General features: G+C 44.2%; 1 protein-coding gene across 1 annotated transcript in view; it reads left to right on the top strand.

Annotated features, from left to right (window-relative positions):
* The window catches only part of LOC311126743 (tyrosine-protein kinase RYK-like), a 101,928-nt gene that overhangs the window by 11,480 nt on the left and 66,948 nt on the right, over positions 1-23,500 (top strand). Inside the window, exons 4-6 of the mRNA XM_084200731.1 lie at positions 2,706-2,844; positions 7,065-7,165; positions 15,305-15,394. Of these exons, the coding sequence (XP_084056857.1) occupies positions 2,706-2,844; positions 7,065-7,165; positions 15,305-15,394 (330 nt within the window). The remainder of the gene's footprint in view (positions 1-2,705; positions 2,845-7,064; positions 7,166-15,304; positions 15,395-23,500) is intronic.

Genomic DNA, 23,500 nt, shown 5'->3' with positions numbered 1-23,500 from the left:
AGAGGAGAGGGGTAGAGTGGAGAGGAGGGGAGTGGAGAGGGGTAGAGAGGAGAGGAGGGGAGTGGAGAGGAGAGGGGTAGAGTGGAGAGGAGGGGAGTGGAGAGGGGTAGAGTGGAGAGGAGAGGGGTTGAGTGGAGAGGAGGGGAGTGGAGAGGGGAAGAGTGGAGAGGGGTGGAGTGGAGAGGGGTAGAGAGGAGAGGAGGGGAGTGGAGAGGAGAGGGGTAGAGTGGAGAGGAGAGGGGAAGAGTGGAGAGGGGAAGAGTGGAGAGGGGTGGAGTGGAGAGGGGTAGAGAGGAGGGGAGTGGAGAGGAGAGGGGTAGAGTGGAGAGGAGGGGAGTGGAGAGGGGTAGAGTGGAGAGGAGAGGGGTTGAGAGGAGAGGGGTAGAGTGGAGAGGAGAGGGGTAGAGTGGAGAGGAGAGGGGTAGAGTGGAGAGGAGAGGGGTAGAGTGGAGAGGAGAGGGGAGGGGTGGAGAGGGGTGGAGTGGAGAGGAGAGGGGTGGAGAGGAGAGGGGTGGAGTGGACAGGGGTAGAGTGGAGAGGGGTGGAGTGGAGAGGAGGGGAGTGGAGAGGGGGAGAGTGGAGAGGGGTGGAGTGGAGAGGAGAGGGGTAGAGTGGAGAGGAGAGGGGTAGAGTGGAGAGGAGAGGGGTAGAGTGGAGAGGAGAGGGGTAGAGTGGAGAGGAGAGGGGTAGAGTGGAGAGGAGAGGGGTAGAGTGGAGAGGAGAGGGGTAGAGTGGAGAGGAGAGGGGTGGAGAGGTAGAGTGGAGAGGAGAGGGGTAGAGTGGAGAGGAGAGGGGTAGAGTGGAGAGGGGTAGAGTGGAGAGGAGAGGGGTAGAGTGGAGAGGAGAGGGGTAGAGTGGAGAGGAGAGGGGTAGAGTGGAGAGGAGAGGGGTAGAGTGGAGAGGAGAGGGGTAGAGTGGAGAGGAGAGGGGTAGAGTGGAGAGGAGAGGGGTAGAGTGGAGAGGGGTAGAGTGGAGAGGGGTAGAGTGGAGAGGAGAGGGGAGGGGGAGAGTGGAGAGGGGTAGAGTGGAGAAGAGAGGGGTAGAGTGGAGAGGAGAGGGGTGGAGTGGAGAAGAGAGGGGTAGAGTGGAGAGGAGAGGGGTGGAGTGGAGAGGGGTGGAGAGGAGAGGGGAGGGGGAGAGTGGAGAGGGGTAGAGAGGAGAGGAGAGGGGTAGAGAGGAGAGGAGAGGGGTGGAGAGGGGTGGAGTGGAGAGGGGTAGAGAGGAGAGGAGGGGAGTGGAGAGGAGAGGGGAAGAGTGGAGAGGGTGGAGTGGAGAGGGGTAGAGTGGAGAGGAGAGGGAAGAGTGGAGAGGAGGGGAGTGGAGAGGGGTGGAGTGGAGAGGGGTAGAGAGGAGGGGAGTGGAGAGGAGAGGGGAAGAGTGGAGAGGGGTGGAGTGGAGAGGAGGGGAGAGGAGAGGGGTAGAGTGGAGAGGAGGGGAGTGGAGAGGGGTAGAGAGGAGAGGAGGGGAGTGGAGAGGAGGGGGTAGAGTGGAGAGGAGGGGAGTGGAGAGGGGTAGAGTGGAGAGGAGAGGGGTTGAGTGGAGAGGAGAGGGGTAGAGTGGAGAGGAGGGGGGTAGAGTGGAGAGGAGAGGGGTAGAGTGGAGAGGAGAGGGGAGGGGTGGAGAGGGGTGGAGTGGAGAGGAGAGGGGAGGGGTGGAGAGGGGTGGAGTGGAGAGGAGAGGGGTGGAGAGGAGAGGGGTGGAGTGGACAGGGGTAGAGTGGAGAGGAGAGGGGTGGAGTGGAGAGGAGAGGAGGGGAGTGGAGAGGGGGAGAGTGGAGAGGGGTGGAGTGGAGAGGAGAGGGGTAGAGTGGAGAGGAGAGGGGTGGAGAGGTAGAGTGGAGAGGAGAGGGGTAGAGTGGAGAGGAGAGGGGTGGAGAGGTAGAGTGGAGAGGAGAGGGGTAGAGTGGAGAGGAGAGGGGTGGAGAGGTAGAGTGGAGAGGAGAGGGGTAGAGTGGAGAGGAGAGGGGTAGAGTGGAGAGGAGAGGGGTAGAGTGGAGAGGAGAGGGGTTGAGTGGAGAGGAGAGGGGTAGAGTGGAGAGGAGAGGGGTAGAGTGGAGAGGAGAGGGGTAGAGTGGAGAGGTAGAGTGGAGAGGAGAGGGGTAGAGTGGAGAGGAGAGGGGTTGAGTGGAGAGGAGAGGGGTAGAGTGGAGAGGGGTAGAGTGGAGAGGGGTAGAGTGGAGAGGGGTAGAGTGGAGAGGAGAGGGGTAGAGTGGAGAGGAGAGGAGAGGGGAGGGGTAGAGTGGAGAGGGGAGGGGTAGAGTGGAGAGGGGAGGGGTAGAGTGGAGAGGAGAGGGGTAGAGTGGAGAGGAGAGGGGAGGGGTAGAGTGGAGAGGAGAGGGGTAGAGTGGAGAGGGGAGGGGTAGAGTGGAGAGGAGAGGGGTAGAGTGGAGAGGAGAGGGGAGGGGTAGAGTGGAGAGGAGAGGGGTAGAGAGGAAAGGCAAGTGATAGGAGAAGCTTTTAACCGGCACAAAGATAAAAGCTTTCAGACAGACACTGGGTGTGAGGAGAGGCTTTTACAGGTACCCTGAGGGGAGCGCTTTCAGAAAGACAGAGCCTGGATCAAAGCCTCTTGTATTTTAGGACTCCATTAATGGATGGAGTCTGCTTGTCTGTCTGTCACTCATATCTCCCTTTACCTTACTACCAGTCCCACTCCTTCTATGTTTTCAATAAATGATTTGATCTGTGACGTCTTCCCTCCGACAGATGGAGTGTCCATTCCCACCACTTCCACCAGGGTGTTCTACATCAGCGTCGGGGTCTGCTGCGCTGTCATCTTCCTGGTAGCCATTGTTCTGGCTGTTATGCATCTACACAGCATGAAGAGAGTGGAGCTGGACGACAGGTTCGTACTGGGGTTCTGAATTAATCGCTCAAGGGGATCAATTAAAGGTGATTTTAGCTTTTTTACAACCAAATCTCAATTTTTTAAAATAGAGATGGCATGTTATAGAACGGCCCAGACATTCTTTTTCGATTTCACTTGTTTATGAGAAACTTACCCCAACCAGCGATTTTTAAATACCTCATCCTCTTTGTGCATTACAGGGGCTCCGAAAACATGAACAAAAGCTTTTTAAAAAAACACCCAAATATGTCCTTTTTAGAAACTGAAAAATGATGCAGCTCTTTAGATGTTGTACACATGAAATTGTCATTCCGAACTTTATCCACAACGTTATATTCCATTTTGTTTGCGACTCGAACGATACCTCTCCTTCCATTCTAGCAAAACACGATGTATGCAAATGAATGTAACCCAGTTAACTGTGGAAGCTGTTTCCTACATCAGAGTCTGCAGTAACGTAGTCTAGGTCTGTGACGGTTATGGAATTTAGGATGATGGTTATTGGTCAGCGGAATTACAGCCGTCACCTTAATAACCGTTCGAATAGCAATATATAACAAAAAATAATAAGATATATACAGTGAGGGAAAAAAGTATTTGATCCCCTGCTGATTTTGTACGTCTGCCCACTGACAAAGAAATGATCAGTCTATAATTTTAATGGTAGGTTTATTTGAACAGTGAGAGACAGAATAACAACAAAAAAATCCAGAAAAACGCATGTCAAAAATGTTATAAATTGATTTGCATTTTAATGAGGGAAATAAGTATTTGACCCCCTCTCAATCAGAAAGATTTCTGGCTCCCAGGTGTCTTTTCTACAGGTAACGAGCTGAGATTAGGAGCACACTCTTAAAGGGAGTGCTCCTAATCTCAGTTTGTTACCTGTATAAAAGACACCTGTCCACAGAAGCAATCAATCAATCAGATTCCAAACTCTCCACCATGGCCAAGACCAAAGAGCTCTCCAAAGATGTCAGGGACAAGATTGTAGACCTACACAAGGCTGGAATGGGCTACAAGACCATCGCCAAGCAGCTTGGTGAGAAGGTGACAACAGTTGGTGCGATTATTCGCAAATGGAAGAAACACAAAATAACTGTCAATCTCCCTCGGCCTGGGGCTCCATGCAAGATCTCACCTCGTTGAGTTGCAATGATCATGAGAACGGTGAGGAATCAGCCCAGAACTACACGGGAGGATCTTGTCAATGATCTCAAGGCAGCTGGGACCATAGTCACCAAGAAAACAATTGGTAACACACTACGCCGTGAAGGACTGAAATCCTGCAGCGCCCGCAAGGTCCCCCTGCTCAAGAAAGCACATATACAAGCCCGTCTGAAGTTTGCCAATGAACATCTGAATGATTCAGAGGAGAACTGGGTGAAAGTGTTGTGGTTAGATGAGACCAATATCGAGCTCTTTGGCATCAACTCAACTCGCCGTGTTTGGAGGAGGAGGAATGCTGCCTATGACCCCAAGAACACCATCCCCACCGTCAAACATGGAGGTGGAAACATTATGCTTTGGGGGTGTTTTTCTGGCAAGGGGACAGGACAACTTCACCGCATCAAAGGGATGATGGACGGGGCCATGTACCGTCAAATCTTGGGTGAGAACCTCCTTCCCTCAGCCAGGGCATTGAAAATGGGTCGTGGACGGGTATTCCAGCATGACAATGACCCAAAACACACGGCCAAGGCAACAAAGGAGTGGCTCAAGAAGAAGCACATTAAGTTCCTGGAGTGGCCTAGCCAGTCTCCAGACCTTAATCCCATAGAAAATCTGTGGAGGGAGCTGAAGGTTCGAGTTGCCAAACGTCAGCCTCGAAACCTTAATGACTTGGAGAAGATCTGCAAAGAGGAGTTGGACAAAATCCCTCCTGAGATGTGTGCAAACCTGGTGGCCAACTACAAGAAACTTCTGACCTCTGTGATTGCCAACAAGGGTTTTGCCACCAAGTACTAAGTCATGTTTTGCAGAGGGGTCAAATACTTATTTCCCTCATTAAAATGCAAATCAATGCGTTTTTCTGGATTTTTTTGTTGTAATTCTGTCTCTCACTGTTCTAATAAACCTACCATTAAAATTATAGACTGATCATGTCTTTGTCAGTGGGAAAACGTACAAAATCAGCAGGGGATCAAATACTTTTTTTCCCTCACTGTGTGTGTGTGTGTATATATATATATATATATATATATATATATATATATATATATATATATACTGCTCAAAAAAATAAAGGGAACACTTAAACAACACAATGTAACTTCAAGTCAATCACACTTCTGTGAAATCAAACTGTCCACTTAGGAAGCAACACTGATTGACAATAAATGTCACATGCTGTTGTGCAAATGGAATAGACAACAGGTGGAAATTATAGGCAATTAGCAAGACACCCCCAATAAAGGACTGGTTTAGCAGGTGGTGACCATAGACCACTTCTCAGTTCCTATGCTTCCTGGCTGATGTTTTGGTCACTTTTGAATGCTGGCGGTGCTTTCACTCTAGTGGTAGCATGAGACGGAGTCTACAACCCACACAAGTGGCTCAGGTAGTGCAGCTCATCCAGGATGGCACATCAATGCGAGCTGTGGCAAGAAGGTTTGCTGTGTCTGTCAGCGTAGTGTCCAGAGCATGGAGGCGCTACCAGGAGACAGGCCAGTACATCAGGAGACGTGGAGGAGGCCGTAGGAGGGCAACAACCCAGCAGCAGGACTGCTACCTCCGCCTTTGTGCAAGGAGGAGCAGGAGGAGCACTGCCAGAGCCCTGCAAAATGACCTCCAGCAGGCCACAAATGTGCATGTGTCTGCTCAAACGGTCAGAAACAGACTCCATGAGGGTGGTATGAGGGCCCGACGTCCACAGGTGGGGGTTGTGCTTACAGCCCAACACCGTGCAGGACGTTTGGCATTTGCCAGAGAACACCAAGATTGGCAAATTCGCCACTGGCGCCCTGTGCTCTTCACAGATGAAAGCAGGTTCACACTGAGCACATGTGACAGAGTCTGGAGATGCCGTGGAGAACGTTCTGCTGCCTGCAACATTCTCCAGCATGACCGGTTTGGCGGTGGGTCAGTCATGGTGTGGGGCACTATAACTTATAAATGTCTCAAGAGCATAGCACATCTGTCTTACCTTATCATAACCCTACATATAAGGTTGCATTACTGTTTATTAACAGGAACACAAACCATGTATAGCTTCAAAATATTTTCAAAAGCTGTCAACTACCTTGTCCATTTCCCCATCTCAGTAGGCTTATGTATTAGACCTGGTCAAATGTAGGGTTAAGGAGCGGTTTCGAAGACGGGAGGCCTGAGTGAAAATGTTTGGGAACCCCTGAGTTGGAGGACTCATCTAGGGATATAGCCTATTTTAGCATGGACATTGCCATAGATGACTTCCACCATTTTTAAATTAGTCAATTGGGTGGGGCGCTATCAGACAATGATCAGAGCATTGTCTCCTTCTTCTAATTGGGTGCTATGGTTTTTAAACGGCTGTAAGCTGTCACTGCCATCTAGTGGCCGCAATTAATGAATGACACAATATTTGGTTCAGAACTCCAGCACTGAAGGTGGTGGTAAATCACCAATATTAGCTTTACACTTTTTTCAAACACAAAAGAAGAAGAAAAAATTGACTTATTCAAACTGGAGATGACCTCAATGGCGCTGCCTGTGATTTGACGCCATAATACAAAGATGAGTTGTCTAACTACGTCTATGGTCAGGAAAGAACAGGGTTCTCCAGGGCGATGTCAATAGGAGCAGAGCAGGTGTTTAGGTGGCCAATAGGACCAGAGCAGGTGTTTAGGTGGCCAATAGGAACAGAGCAGGTGTTTAGGTGGCCAATAGGAACAGAGCAGGTGTTTAGGTGGCCAATAGGAGCAGAGCAGGTGTGTTTACTTTTATAATGGTGTTAGTGAATTGTGTTGGAGGCCAATAGCAGCAGAGCAGGTGTTTACTTTATAATAATGGTAGTGAAGTGTGTTGGAGGCCAATAGGAACAGAGCAGGTGTTTAGGTGGCCAATAGGAGCAGAGCAGGTGTTTAGGTGGCCAATAGGAGCAGAGCAGGTGTTTACTTTATAATGGTGTTAGTGAAGTGGAAGCTGTTGCTGTCTTCCTCTCTCCCCTCCTTCCTTCCTTCCTTCCTTCCTTCCTTTCTTCATAAGTTCTCATCCCTCTCTCCTCTTCTCTCTTCCAGTGTTTCAGACAGCGGTAGTTCCCAGGGTCTGTCCCAGCCGTCCACCCAGACTACCCAGTACCTGAGAGCTGACACACCCAACAACGCCACCCCTGTCACCAGTAAGACACACACACACACACACACACCAGCCCAGCTACGTACATGTCCACACACACACACACACACACACACACACACAGAGAGAAAGAAAGATCCGTCCCATCTGCACACAGAAAATAACAGCAAGCTATCAATACCATCTTATAGTATCCAATAACATCTTATAGTATCCAATAACATCTTATAGTATCCAATAACATCTTATAGTATCCAATAACAGCAAGCTATCCAATAACATCTTATAGTATTCAATAACATCTTATAGTATCCAATAACATCTTATAGTATACAATAACATCTTATAGTATCCAATAACATCTTATAGTGTCCAATAACATCTTATAGTATCCAATAACATCTTATAGTATCCAATAACATCTTATAGTATCCAATAACATCTTATAGTGTCCAATAACATCTTATAGTATCCAATAACATCTTATAGTATCCAATAACATCTTATAGCATCCAATAACATCTTATAGTATTCAATAACAGCAAGCTATCCAATAACATCTTATAGGATCCAATAACAGCAAGCTATCCAATAACATCTTATAGTATTCAATAACATCTTATAGTATCCAATAACATCTTATAGTATTCAATAACAGCAAGCTATCCAATAACATCTTATAGTATTCAATAACAGCAAGCTATCCAATAACATCTTATAGTATCCAATAACATCTTATAGTACTCAATAACATCTTATAGTATTCAATAACATCTTATAGCATCCAATAACATCTTATAGTTTTCAATAACAGCAAGCTATCCAATAACATCTTATAGTATCCAATAACATCTTATAGTATTCAATAACATCTTATAGTGTTCAATAACAGCAAGCTATCCAATAACATCTTATAGCATCCAATAACATCTTATAGTTTTCAATAACAGCAAGCTATCCAATAACATCTTATAGTATTCAATAACATCTTATAGTATTCAATAACATCTTATAGTATTCAATAACAGCAAGCTATCCAATAACATCTTATAGTATTCAATAACATCTTATAGTATTCAATAACATCTTATAGTATTCAATAACAGCAAGCTATTCAATAACATCTTATAGTATTCAATAACATCTTATAGTATTGGCTGTTAACTCCTTGATAATTCCCCAGTAAGTCTCTTTGGACTTTCTTGCATTACTTATGTTTGTTTGTTAATGTATTTATGCTATAGGTTGATGGTCACAAACAAGTGAATAATCGTCACATTAGTGATAGGATCTAACACAATGTTGGTACAGATAAGATTAGAACTGTCTTTGTGTTGTGATGCGGACATATTAGGTGTGGACATATTAGGTGCAGATATTAGGTGTGGACATATTAGGTGTGGACATATTAGGTGTGGACATATTAGGTGCGGACATATTAGGTGTGGACATATTAGGTGCGGACATATTAGGTGCGGACATATTAGGTGTGGACATATTAGGTGCGGACATATTAGGTGTGGACATATTAGGTGTGGACATATTAGGTGCGGACATATTAGGTGCGGACATATTAGGTGTGGATATATTAGGTGTGGACATATTAGGTGCGGACATATTAGGTGTGGACATTAGGTGCAGATATTAGGTGTGGACATATTAGGTGTGGACATATTAGGTGCGGACATATTAGGTGTGGACATTAGGTGCGGACATATTAGGTGTGGACATATTAGGTGTGGACATATTAGGTGCAGATATTAGGTGTGGACATATTAGGTGCGGACATATTAGGTGTGGACATATTAGGTGCGGACATATTAGGTGTGGACATATTAGGTGTGGACATATTAGGTGTGGACATATTAGGTGTGGATATATTAGGTGTGGACATATTAGGTGCGGACATATTAGGTGTGGACATTAGGTGCAGATATTAGGTGTGGACATATTAGGTGCGGACATATTAGGTGCAGATATTAGGTGCGGACATATTAGGTGTGGACATATTAGGTGTGAACATATTAGGTGCGGACATATTAGGTGTGGACATATTAGGTGCGGACATATTAGGTGCGGACATATTAGGTGTGGACATTAGGTGCAGATATTAGGTGTGGACATATTAGGTGCGGACATATTAGGTGTGGACATATTAGGTGCAGACATATTAGGTGCGGACATATTAGGTGTGGACATATTAGGTGTGGACATATTAGGTGTGGACATATAAGGTGTGGACATTAGGTGCAGATATTAGGTGTGGACATATTAGGTGCGGACATATTAGGTGCGGACATATTAGGTGTGGACATATTAGGTGCGGACATATTAGGTGCGGACATATTAGGTGTGGACATATTAGGTGTGGACATATTAGGTGTGGACATATTAGGTGTGGACATATAAGGTGTGGACATTAGGTGTGGACATATTAGGTGTGGACATATTAGGTGTGGACATATTAGGTGCGGACATATTAGGTGCGGACATATTAGGTGCGGACATATTAGGTGCGGACATACAGTGGGGAAAAAAAGTATTTAGTCAGCCACCAATTGTGCAAGTTCTCCCACTTAAAAAGATGGGAGAGGCCTGTAATTTTAATCATAGGTACACGTCAACTATGACAGACAAAATGAGAAAAAAAAATCCAGAAAATCACATTGTAGGATTTTTTATGAATTTATTTGCAAATTATGGTGGAAAATAAGTATTTGGTCACCTTAAAACAAGCAAGATTTCTGGCTCTCACAGACCTGTAACTTCTTCTTTAAGAGGCTCCTCTGTCCTCCACTCGTTACCTGTATTAATGGCACCTGTTTGAACTTGTTATCAGTATAAAAGACACCTGTCCACAACCTCAAACAGTCACACTCCAAACTCCACTATGGCCAAGACCAAAGAGCTGTCAAAGGACACCAGAAACAAAATTGTAGACCTGCACCAGGCTGGGAAGACTGAATCTGCAATAGGTAAGCAGCTTGGTTTGAAGAAATCAACTGTGGGAGCAATTATTAGGAAATGGAAGACATACAAGACCACTGATAATCTCCCTCGATCTGGGGCTCCACGCAAGATCTCACCCTGTGGGGTCAAAATGATCACAAGAACAGTGAGCAAAAATCCCAGAACCACACGGGGGGACCTAGTGAATGACCTGCAGAGAGCTGGGACCAAAGTAACAAAGCCTACCATCAGTAACACACTACGCCGCCAGGGACTAAAATCCTGCAGTGCCAGACGTGTCCCCCTGCTTAAGCCAGTACATGTCCAGGCCCGTCTGAAGTTTGCTTGAGTGCATTTGGATGATCCAGAAGAGGATTGGGAGAATGTCATATGGTCAGATGAAACCAAAATATAACTTTTTGGTAAAAACTCAACTCGTCGTGTTTGGAGGACAAAGAATGCTGAGTTGCATCCAAAGAACACCATACCTACTGTGAAGCATGGGGGTGGAAACATCATGCTTTGGGGCTGTTTTTCTGCAAAGGGACCAGGACGACTGATCCGTGTAAAGGAAAGAATGAATGGGGCCATGTATCGTGAGATTTTGAGTGAAAACCAGCAAGGGCATTGAAGATGAAACGTAGCTGGGTCTTTCAGCATGACAATGATCCCAAACACATCGCCCGGGCAACGAAGGAGTGGCTTCGTAAGAAGCATTTCAAGGTCCTGGAGTGGCCTAGCCAGTCTCCAGATCTCAACCCCATAGAAAATCTTTGGAGGGAGTTGAAAGTCCGTGTTGCCCAGCGACAGCCCCAAAACATCACTGCTCTAGAGGAGATCTGCATGGAGGAATGGGCCAAAATACCAGCAACAGTGTGTGAAAACCTTGTGAAGACTTACAGAAAACGTTTGACCTGTGTCATTGCCAACAAAGGGTATATAACAAAGTATTGAGAAACTTTTGTTATTGACCAAATACTTATTTTCCACCATAATTTGCAAATAAATTCATTAAAAATCCTACAATGTGATTTTCTGGATTTTCTTTTCTCATTTTGTCTGTCATAGTTGACGTGTACCTATGATGAAAATTACAGGCCTCTCTCATCTTTTTAAGTGGGAGAACTTGCACAATTGGTGGCTGACTAAATACTTTTTTTCCCCACTGTATTAGGTGTGGACATATTAGGTGCGGACATATTAGGTGCGGACATATTAGGTGTGGACATATTAGGTGTGGACATATTAGGTGTGGACATATTAGGTGCGGACATATTAGGTGTGGATATACAGTTGAATTTGGAAGTTTATATACACTTAGGGTGAAGTCATTAAAACTTGTTTTTCATCCACTTCTCAAATTTCTTGTTAACAAACTATAGTTTTGGCCAGTCGGTTAGGACATCTACTTTGTGCATGACACAAGTAATTTTTCCAACAATTGTTTACAGACAGATTATTTCACTTATAATTCACTGTATCACAATTCCAGTGGGTCAGAAATTTACATACACTAAGTTGACTGTGCCTTTAAACAGCTTGGAAAATTCCAGGAAATTATGTCATGGCTTTAGAAGCTTCTGATAGGCTAATTGACATCATTTGAGTCAATTGGAGGTGTACCTGTGGACGTATTTCAAGGCCTACCTTCAAACTCAGTGCCTCTTTGCTTGACATCATGGGAAAATCAAAAGAAATCAGCCAAGACCTCAGAAAATAAATTGTAGCCCTCCACAAGTCTGGTTCATCCTTGGGAGCAATTTCCAAATGCCTGAAGGTACCACGTTCATCTGTACAAACAATAGTACACAAGTATAAACACCATGGGACCACGCAGCCGTAATACCGCTCAGGAAGGAGACGCGTTCTGTCTCCTAGAGATTAACGTACTTTGGTGCGAAAAGTGCAAATCAATCCCAGAACAACAGCAAAGGACCTTGTGAAGATGCTGGAGGAAACAGGTACAAAAGTATCTATATCCACAGTAAAACGAGTCCTATATCGACAACCTGAAAGGCCGCTCAGCAAAGAAGAAGCCACTGCTCCAAAACCGCCATAAAAAAGACAGACTATGGTTTGCAACTGCACATGGGGACAAAGATCGTACTTTTTGGAGAAATGTCCTCTGGTCTGATGAAACAAAAATAGAACTGTTTGGCCATAATGACCATCGTTATGTTTGGAGGAAAAAGGGGAAAGCTTGCAAGCCGAAGAACACCATCCCAACCGTGAAGCACGGGGGTGGCAGCATCATGCTGTGGGGGTGCTTTGCTGCAGGAGGGACTGGTGCACTTCACAAAATAGATGGCATTATGAGGAAGGAAAATTATGTGGATATATTGAAGCAACATCTCAAGACAGGAAGTTAAAGCTTGGTTGCAAATGGGTCTTCCAAATGGACAATGACCCCAAGCATACTTCCAACGTTGTGGCAAAATGGCTTAAGGACAACAAAGTCAAGGTATTGGACTGGCCATCACAAAGCCCTGACCTCAATCCTATAGAACATTTGTGGGCAGAACTGAAAAAGCGTGTGCGAGCCAGGAGGCCTACAAACCTGACTCAGGTTGGAGAAATGTGCTCTTCACGGATGAATCCCGGTTTCAACTGTACCGGGCAGATAGCGTTGTGTGGGCGGGCGGTTTGCTGATGTCAACGTTGTGAATAGAGTGCCCCATGGTGGCGGTGGGGTTATGGTATGGGCAGGCATAAGCTACGGACAACGAACACAATTACATTTTATCTATGGCAATTTGAACGCACAGAGATACCATGATGAGATCCTGAGGCCAATTGTTGTGCCATTCATCTGCCACCATCACCTCATGTTTCAGCATGATAATGCACGGCCCCATGTCACAAGGATCTGTACACAGTTCCTTGAAGCTGAAAATGTCCTAGTTCTTCCATAGCCTGCATACTCACCAGACATGTCACCCATTGAGCATGTTTGGGATGCTCTGGATCGGTAAAGTCTACACCTGTTGTATTCGGCGCATGTGACACATAAAATGTGATTTGAGAGCGGACGCAAGGAATCAATTAGTTATTTTACAAGTTAGACTCCAGTAGGGGTCAGTGTAATGATTTTAGTCAGACAGTATAATGGCAGCTCTAACTCTAACAAAAACAATGACACTGCCACTTTGTATTTTCCTGCCTGGTAGAGAGAGCTGATCCAGGGTACGGGTGGTAGAGAGAGCTGATCCAGGGTACTGGTGGTAGAGAGAGCTGATCCAGGGTACTGGTGGTAGAGAGCTGATCCAGGGTACTGGTGGTAGAGAGAGCTGATCCAGGGTACTGGTGGTAGAGAGAGCTGATCCAGGGTACTGGTGGTAGAGAGAGCTGATCCAGGGTACTGGTGGTAGAGAGAGCTGATCCAGGGTACTGGTGGCAGAGAGAGCTGATCCAGGGTACTGGTGGTAGAGAGAGCTGATCCAGGGTACTGGTGGTAGAGAGAGCTGATCCAGGGTACTGGTGGTAGAGAGAGCTGATCCAGGGTACTGGTGGTAGAGAGAGCTGATCCAGGGTACTGGTGGTAGAGAGAGTTGATCCAGGGTACTGGTGGTAGAGAGAGCTGATCCAGGGTACTGGTGGTAGAGAGCTGATCCAGGATACTGGTGGTAGAGAGAGCTGATCCAGTGTACTGGTGGGTAGAGAGAGCTGATCCAGGGTACCGCTGATCCAGGGTACTGGTGGTAGAGAGAGCTGATCCAGGGTACTGGTGGTAGAGAGAGCTGATCCAGGGTACTGGTGGTAGAGAGAGCTGATCCAGGGTACTGGTGGTAGAGAGAGCTGATCCAGGGTACTGGTGGTAGAGAGAGCTGATCCAGGGTACTGGTGGTAGAGAGAGCTGATCCAGGGTACTGGTGGTAGAGAGAGCTGATCCAGGGTACTGGTGGTAGAGAGAGCTGATCCAGTGTACTGGTGGGTAGAGAGAGCTGATCCAGGGTACTGGTGGTAGAGAGAGCTGATCCAGGGTACTGGTGGGTAGAGAGAGCTGATCCAGGGTACTGGTGGGTAGAGAGAGCTGATCCAGGGTACTGGTGGGTAGAGAGAGCTGATCCAGGGTACTGGTGGTAGAGAGAGCTGATCCAGGGTACTGGTGGTAGAGAGAGCTGATCCAGGGTACTGGTGGTAGAGAGAGCTGATCCAGGGTGTTGGTGATAGAGAGAGCTGATCCAGGGTACTGGTGGGTAAATGTATTGTCCAAGTAGAAGAGCTGAGAAGCAGAAGGCTGTTCTACAGAAGAGCCTTGGACTTGAGAGCTGACCGTGTCACATTTCAATACAAATTGGGGATGAATGATGAGCCTTAACTGCTTCAAAAGTTTATAAGCATTTTTGTTTGGATTGAGTATTCTATCACCATTATGTTTCACTTTATTCCATAAATGTCTATCCATACCACCATGTCAATTCATTCTGTTAGACCAGGGGTGTCAAACTCATTCCATGGAGGGCCTGGTGTCTGCAGGTTTTACTTTTTCCCTTTCAATTAAGACCTAGACAACCAGGTGAGGGGAGTTCTTTATTAATAAGTACAAGGGAGGAGCAAAAACCTGCAGATACTGGTCCATCTGTGGAATGAGTGTGACAGGGGTATTAGACGGTCTGACACAGTGGTGTTGACATGTCTGTTAGGTGGATGTACACTGTGGCCATCTAGTGGCAGTGTCCTCCTACTACACATCATTGTGCTTTTCTGGCTGCTCATCACTATTGTGGTTGCTGCTTTAATGATACCATCCACCACCAGCCATTTACCGAACCCTTAATCACCTCAATCTCTCTCTCTCTCTCTCTCTCTCTCTCTCTCTCTCTCTCTCTCTCTCTCTCTCTCTCTCTCTCTCTCTCCAACCCTCCTTCCCTCTCCCTCCCTCTCTCTCTCACCCTCCGTCCCTCCCTCCAACTCTCACTCTGTCCCTCACTCTCACCAACCAACCCTCCCTTCCTATCTCCCTCCCTCTCTCTCACCCTCCGTCCGTCCCTCTCTCTCTCTCCCCCTCCCTCTCTCTCTCTCTCTCTCTCTCTCTCACCCTCCCTCCCTCCCCCTCTCTCTCTCTCTCTCCCCCTCTCTCCCCCTCTCTCTCTCTCTCACCCTCCCTCTCTCTCTCTCTCTCACCCTCCCCCTCTCTCTCTCTCTCTCTCTCTCTCTCACCCTCCCCCTCTCCCCCTCTCGCTCTCTCCAACCCTTCCTCTCTTCCTCCATTCCCCTGTCCTCTCACCATCAGACAATCACCCTGGCACTGCACCCATTCTCCAGCTTGCTGCCGTCACCTTCCCAAACCCCATCCATGGTGCCCCCATCCATGAAACCAAAAGTAAGTCCACATGTGGTCCATTCCAGTCTTACCAGTGGCCCACCCGTTAACCTCTACTAACCACCTCACTCATTCATCCATCCCCATGTTTAACTGTTTGTTGTGATTTCATCTACTCACTGTGTACACCTACTTATATTATATTTGCATTCCCCCCCCCCCTCCCTTTACGCTGCTGCTACTCTGTTTATTATCTATGCATAGTCACTTTAACTCAACCCACATGTAAACTACCAGTCAAACGTTTGGATACCCCTACTCATTCAAGGGTTTTTCTTTATTTTGACTATTTTTTACATTGTAGAATAATAATGAAGACATTAAAACTATGAAATAACACATGTAATCATGTAGTAACCAAAAAGGTGTTAAACAAATCAAAATATATTTTATATTTGAGACTCTTCAAAGTAGCCACCCTTTGCCTTGATGACAGCTTTGTACACTCTTGGCATTCTCTCAACCAGCTTCACCTGGAATGCTTTTCCAACAGTCCTGAAAGAGTTCCCACATATGCTGAGCACTTGTTGGTGACTTTTCCTTCACTCTGCGGTCCGACTCATCCCAAACCATCTCAATTGGGTTGAGGTCGGGGGATTGTGGAGGCCAGGTAATCTGATGCAGCACTCCATCACTCTCGTTCTTGGTCAAATAGCCCTTACACAGCCTGGAGGTGTGTTGGGTCATTGTCCTGTTGAAAAACAAATTATAGTCCCACTAAGCCCAAACCAGATGGGATGGCGTATCGCTTTAGAATGCTGTGGTAGCCATGCTGGCTAAGTGTGCCTTGAATTCTAAATAAATCACAGACAGTATCACTAGCAAAGCACCCCCACACCATAACACCACCTCCTCCATGCTTTACGGTGGGAAATACACATGCAGAGATCATCCGTTCACCCACACTGCGTCTCACAAAGACAAGGCGGTTGGAACCAGAAATGTCCAATTTGGACTCCATACCAAAGGACAAATTTCCACCGGTCTAATGTCCATTGCTCGTGTTTCTTGGCCCAAGCAAGTCTCTTCTTATTGGTGTCATTTAGTAGTGGTTTCGTTGCAGCAATTTGACAATGAAGGCCTGATTCACACAGTCTCCTCTGAACAGTTGATGTTGAGATGTGTCTGTTACTTGAACTCTGTGAAGCATTTATTTGGGCTGCAATTTCTGAGGCTGGTAACTCTAATGAACTTATCCTCTGCAGCAGAGGTAACTCTGGGTCTTCCATTCCTGTGGCGGTCCTCATGAGAGCCAGTTTCATCATAGCGCTTGATGGTTTTTGCGTCTGCACTTGAAGAAACTTTCAAAGTTCTTAAAATGTTCTTTATTGACTGACCTTCATGTCTTAAAGTAATGATGGACTGTCGTTTCTCTTTGCTTATTTGAGCTGTTCTTGCCATAATATGGACTTGGTCTTTTACCAAATAGGGCTATCTTCTGTATACACCCCTTACCTTGTCACAACACAACTGATTGGCTCAAACGCATTAAGAAGGAAATAAATAACACATTAACTTTGTAGAAGGCATACCTGATAATTGAAATGCATTCCAGGTGACTACCTCATGAAGCTGGTTGAGAGAATGCCAAAAGTGTGCAAAGCTGTCATCAAGGCAAAGGGTGGCTACTTTGAAGTGTCTCAAATATAAAATATATTTTGATTTGTTTAACACCTTTTTGGTTACTACATGATTCCATATGTGTTATTTCATAGTTTTGATGTCTTCACTATTATTCTACAATGTAAAAAATAAAGCCTTAAATGAGTGGGTGTTCTAAAACTTTTGACCGGTAGTGTACATACAGTGAGGGAAAAAAAGTATTTGATCCCCTGCTGATTTTGTACGTTTGCCCACTGACAAAGATATGATCAGTCTATAATTTTAATGGTAGGTTTATTTGAACAGTGAGAGACAGAATAACAACAAGAGTCCAGAAAAACGCATGTCAAAAATGTTATAAATTGATTTGCATTTTAATGAGGGAAATAAGTATTTGACCCCCTCTCAATCAGAAAGATTTCTGGCTCCCAGGTGTCTTTTATACAGGTAACGAGCTGAGATTAGGAGCACACTCTTAAAGGGAGTGCTCCTAATCTCAGCTTGTTACCTGTATAAAAGACACCTGTCCACAGAAGCAATCAATCAATCAGATTCCAAACTCTCCACCATGGCCAAGACCAAAGAGCTCTCCAAGGATGTTAGGGACAAGATTGTAGACCTACACAAGGCTGGAATGGGCTACAAGACCATCGCCAAGCAGCTTGGTGAGAAGGTGACAACAGTTGGTGCGATTATTCGCAAATGGAAGAAACACAAAATAACTGTCAATCTCCCTAGGCCTGGGGCTCCATGCAAGGTCTCACCTTGTGGAGTTGCAATGATCATGAGAACGGTGAATAATCAGCCCAGAACTTCACGGGAGGATCTTGTCAATGATCTCAAGGAAGCTGGGACCATAGTCACCAAGAAAACAATTGGTAACACACTATGCCGTGAAGGACTGAAATCCTGCAGCGCCCGCAAGGTCCTCCTGCTCAAGAAAGCACATATACATGCCCGTCTGAAGTTTGCCAATGAACATCTGAATGATTCAGAGGAGAACTGGGTGAAAGTGTTGTGGTCAGATGAGACCAAAATCGAGCTCAAATCAACTCACCGTGTTTGGAGGAGGAGGAATGCTGCCTATGACCCCAAGAACACCATCCCCACCGTCAAACATGGAGGTGGAAACATTATGCTTTGGGGGGGGGGGGGGTTTTCTGCTAAGGGGAAATAACAACTTCACCGCATCAAAGGGACGATGGACGGGGCCATGTACCGTCAAATCTTGGGTGAGAACCTCCTTCCCTCAGCCAGGGCATTGAAAATGGGTCGTGGATGGGTATTCCAGCATGACAATGACCCAAAGGAGTGGCTCAAGAAGAAGCACATGAAGGTCCTGGAGTGGCCTAGCCAGTCTCCAGACCTTAATCCCATAGAAAATCTGTGGAGGGAGCTGAAGGTTCGAGTTGCCAAACGTCAGCCCCGAAACCTTAATGACTTGGAGAAGATCTGCAAAGAGGAGTGGGACAAAATCCCTCCTGAGATGTGTGCAAACCTGGTGGCCAACTACAAGAAACGTCTGACCTCTGTGATTGCCAACAAGGGTTTTGCCACCAAGTACTAAGTCATGTTTTGCAGAGGGGTCAAATACTTATTTCCCTCATTAAAATGCAAATCAATTCATAAAAATTTTGACATGCGTTTTTCTGGATTTTTTTGTTGTTATTCTGTCTCTCACTGTTCAAATAAACCTACCATTAAAATTATAGACTGATCATGTCTTTGTCAGTGGGCAAACGTACAAAATCAGCAGGGGATCAAATACTTTTTTCCCTCACTGTATTACCTCAATTACCTGGACTAACCTGTGCCCCTGCACACTGACTCTGTACAGGTACCCCCTGTATATAGCCTCGCTACTGTTATTTCCCATTGACTCTGTACCGGTACCCCCTGTATATAGCCTCCCTACTATTATTACACATTGACTCTGTACCGGTTCCCCCTGTATATAGCCTCGCTACTATTATTACACATTGACTCTGTACCGGTACCCCCTGTATATAGCCTCCCTACTATTATTACACATTGACTCTGTACCGGTTCCCCCTGTATATAGCCTCCCTACTGTTATTTCACATTGACTCTGTACCGGTACCCCCTGTATATAGCCTCCCTACTGTTATTTCACATTGACTCTGTACCGGTACCCCCTGTATATAGCCTCCCTACTGTTATTTCCCATTGACTCTGTACCGGTACCCCCTGTATATAGCCTCCCTACTGTTATTTCACATTGACTCTGTACCGGTACCCCCTGTATATAGCCTCCCTACTGTTATTTCACATTGACTCTGTACCGGTACCCCCTGTATATAGCCTCCCTACTGTTATTTCACATTGACTCTGTACCGGTACCCCCTGTATATAGCCTCCCTACTGTTATTTCCCATTGACTCTGTACCGGTACCCCCTGTATATAGCCTCCCTACTGTTATTTCACATTGACTCTGTACCGGTACCCCCTGTATATAGCCTCCCTACTGTTATTTCCCATTGACTCTGTACCGGTACCCCCTGTATATAGCCTCCCTACTGTTATTTCCCATTGACTCTGTACCGGTACCCCCTGTATATAGCCTCTCTACTGTTATTTCCCATTGACTCTGTACCGGTACCCCCTGTATATAGCCTCCCTACTGTTATTTCCCATTGACTCTGTACCAGTACCCCCTGTATATAGCCTCCCTACTGTTATTTCACATTGACTAGGTACCGGTACCCCCTGTATATAGCCTCCCTACTGTTATTACACATTGACTCTGTACCGGTACCCCCTGTATAAAGCCTCCCTACTGTTATTTCACATTGACTCTGTACCGGTACCCCCTGTATATAGCCTCCCTACTGTTATTTCCCATTGACTCTGTACCGGTACCCCCTGTATATAGCCTCGTTACTGTTATTTTACTGCTACTCTTTAATTATTTGTTATTATTCTGTTTTTCTTCTTGTTGATTTTTACTTATCTATTTTTAACTTAACACTTATTTTTCTTAAAACTGCATTGTTGGTTAAGGGCTTGTCAGTAAGCATTTCACTGGAAGGTCTACCTACACCTGTTGTATTCGGCGCATGTGACAAATAACATTTGATTTGATTTGATTCTACAGTAACTAAGGGAACTGTGTAGCTAGTATATCCACATGACCATTGCTGGTATTGGCTGCATAGTCATTTCACTAACAGTGTTTAGCCTGGCTCCCTCTGGTACATGTCTTTCATTTAATAAATCTTGTAGTGCAGTTTCTCACATGCACACACACACACACACACACAGGTGTTCAAGGTTTAGTGCAGTTTAGTAGTGTTCTCTGTTTTCCCACTAGGTGGCAGCAACAACCTTTAATACTAAAGCCATACTGACTGACTGACTGTAGAAATATCACACTGTCCGTTCACAGTAACACCTATATCTCAGAATACATGACAGAAAATATGCTACTGATGGTTTTCTCTATTCTCTATTTATATTATAATAATAATACATTTAATTTGTTTCGTGCTTTTCATTAGTTATCTCAAAAATCTACTGATGAATAATAAAAAATAAAAATATATAGACACAATAAAACAATATACATTTAGAATCAAGGCAGGTAAAGTAGCAGTAGTGGGCGGTGCTAAATACATTTTAGATCGGGACTAGGACTATGGAAAAGACTGTGTGTAGCAGTGGGTTTTAAAGTTCAGAGTGATGGAGCAACTCTCAGATGGTCTGAGATGCAGCCAATCAGCCTTTTGTCTTTGACTCTCTTTTGATTATCTGATTTCTATTGTAGTCTGTTACTGTCTGATTTCTATTGTAGTCTGTTACTGTCTGATTTCTATTGTAGTCTGTTACTGTCTGATTTCTATTGTAGTCGGTTACTGTCTGATTTCTATTATAGTCTGTTACTGTCTGATTTCTATTGTAGTCTGTTACTGTCTGATTTCTATTGTAGTCTGTTACTGTCTGATTTCTATTGTAGTCGGTTACTGTCCGATTTCTATTATAGTCTGTTACTATCTGATTTCTATTATAGTCGGTTACTGTCTGATTTCTATTGTAGTCTGTTACTGTCTGATTTCTATTGTAGTCTGTTACTGTCTGATTTCTATTATAGTCGGTTACTGTCTTATTGTAGTAGGTTACTGTCTGATTTATATTCTAGTCTGTTACTGTCTGATTTATATTCTAGTATGTTACTGTCTGATTTCTATTGTAGTCTGTTACTGTCTGATTTCTATTGTAGTCTGTTACTGTCTGATTTCTATTGTAGTCTGTTACTGTCTGATTTCTATTATAGTCGGTTACTGTCTGATTTCTATTGTAGTCTGTTACTGTCCGATTTCTATTATAGTCGGTTACTGTCTGATTTCTATTATAGTCGGTTACTGTCTTATTGTAGTAGATTACTGTCTGATTTCTATTGTAGTCTGTTACTGTCTGATTTCTATTGTAGTCTGTTACTGTCTGATTTCTATTGTAGTCTGTTACTGTCTGATTTCTATTGTAGGCTGTTACTGTCTGATTTCTATTGTAGGCTGTTACTGTCTGATTTCTATTGTAGTCTGTTACTGTCTTATTGTAGTAGAGTACTGTCTGATTTCTATTGTAGTAGATTACTGTCTGATTTCTATTGTAGGCTGTTACTGTCTTATTGTAGTAGATTACTGTCTGATTTATATTCTAGTCTGTTACTGTCTGATTTTATATTCTAGTCTGTTACTGTCTGATTTCTATTGTAGGCTGTTACTGTCTGATTTATATTCTAGTCTGTTACTGTCTGATTTCTATTGTAGTCTGTTACTGTCTGATTTCTATTGTAGTCTGTTACTGTCTGATTTCTATTGTAGTCTGTTACTGTCTGATTTCTATTATAGTCGGTTACTGTCTTATTGTAGTAGGTTACTGTCTGATTTATATTCTAGTCTGTTACTGTCTGATTTATATTCTAGTCTGTTACTGTCTGATTTCTATTGTAGGCTGTTACTGTCCGATTTCTATTGTAGGCTGTTACTGTCTGATTTCTATTGTAGTCTGTTACTGTCTTATTGTAGTAGATTACTGTCTGATTTCTATTGTAGTAGATTACTGTCTGATTTCTATTGTAGTCTGTTACTGTCTGATTTCTATTGTAGGCTGTTACTGTCTGATTTCTATTGTAGTCGGTTACTGTCTGATTTCTATTGTAGTCGGTTACTGTCTGATTTCTATTGTAGGCTGTTACTGTCTGATTTCTATTGTAGGCTGTTAATGTCTTATTGTAGTAGATTACTGTCTGATTTATATTCTAGTCTGTTACTGTCTGATTTATATTCTAGTCTGTTACTGTCTGATTTCTATTGTAGGCTGTTACTGTCTGATTTCTATTGTAGTCTGTTACTGTCTGATTTCTATTGTAGTCTGTTACTGTCTTATTGTAGTAGGTTACTGTCTGATTTCTATTGTAGTCGGTTACTGTCTGATTTCTATTGTAGTCTCTTACTGTCTGATTTCTATTGTAGGCTGTTACTGTCTGATTTCTATTGTAGTCTGTTACTGTCTTATTGTAGTAGATTACTGTCTGATTTCTATTGTAGTAGATTACTGTCTGATTTCTATTGTAGGCTGTTACTGTCTGATTTCTATTGTAGGCTGTTACTGTCTTATTGTAGTAGATTACTGTCTGATTTATATTCTAGTCTGTTACTGTCTGATTTATATTCTAGTCTGTTACTGTCTGATTTCTATTGTAGGCTGTTACTGTCTGATTTATATTCTAGTCTGTTACTGTCTGATTTCTATTGTAGTCTGTTACTGTCTGATTTCTATTGTAGTCTGTTACTGTCTGATTTCTATTATAGTCGGTTACTGTCTTATTGTAGTAGGTTACTGTCTGATTTCTATTCTAGTCTGTTACTGTCTGATTTCTATTCTAGTCTGTTACTGTCTGATTTCTATTCTAGTCTGTTACTGTCTGATTTCTATTGTAGTCTGTTACTGTCTGATTTCTATTATAGTCGGTTACTGTCTGATTTCTATTGTAGTCTGTTACTGTCCGATTTCTATTATATTGGTTACTGTCTGATTTCTATTCTAGTCGGTTACTGTCTTATTGTAGTAGATTACTGTCTGATTTCTATTGTAGTCTCTTACTGTCTGATTTCTATTGTAGTCTGTTACTGTCTGATTTCTATTGTAGTCTGTTACTGTCTGATTTATATTGTAGGCTGTTACTGTCTGATTTCTATTGTAGGCTGTTACTGTCTGATTTCTATTGTAGTCTGTTACTGTCTTATTGTAGTAGATTACTGTCTGATTTCTATTGTAGTAGATTACTGTCTGATTTCTATTGTAGGCTGTTACTGTCTTATTGTAGTAGATTACTGTCTGATTTATATTCTAGTCTGTTACTGTCTGATTTATATTCTAGTCTGTTACTGTCTGATTTCTATTGTAGGCTGTTACTGTCTGATTTATATTCTAGTCTGTTACTGTCTGATTTCTATTGTAGGCTGTTACTGTCTGGTTTCTAT

This window comes from Coregonus lavaretus, assembly GCF_964263955.1.
Source record: "Coregonus lavaretus genome assembly, contig: HAP1_SCAFFOLD_1114, whole genome shotgun sequence".
NCBI classification, from domain to species: Eukaryota; Metazoa; Chordata; class Actinopteri; order Salmoniformes; family Salmonidae; genus Coregonus; species Coregonus lavaretus.
This window is presented reverse-complemented; position numbering and strand designations above follow the sequence as displayed.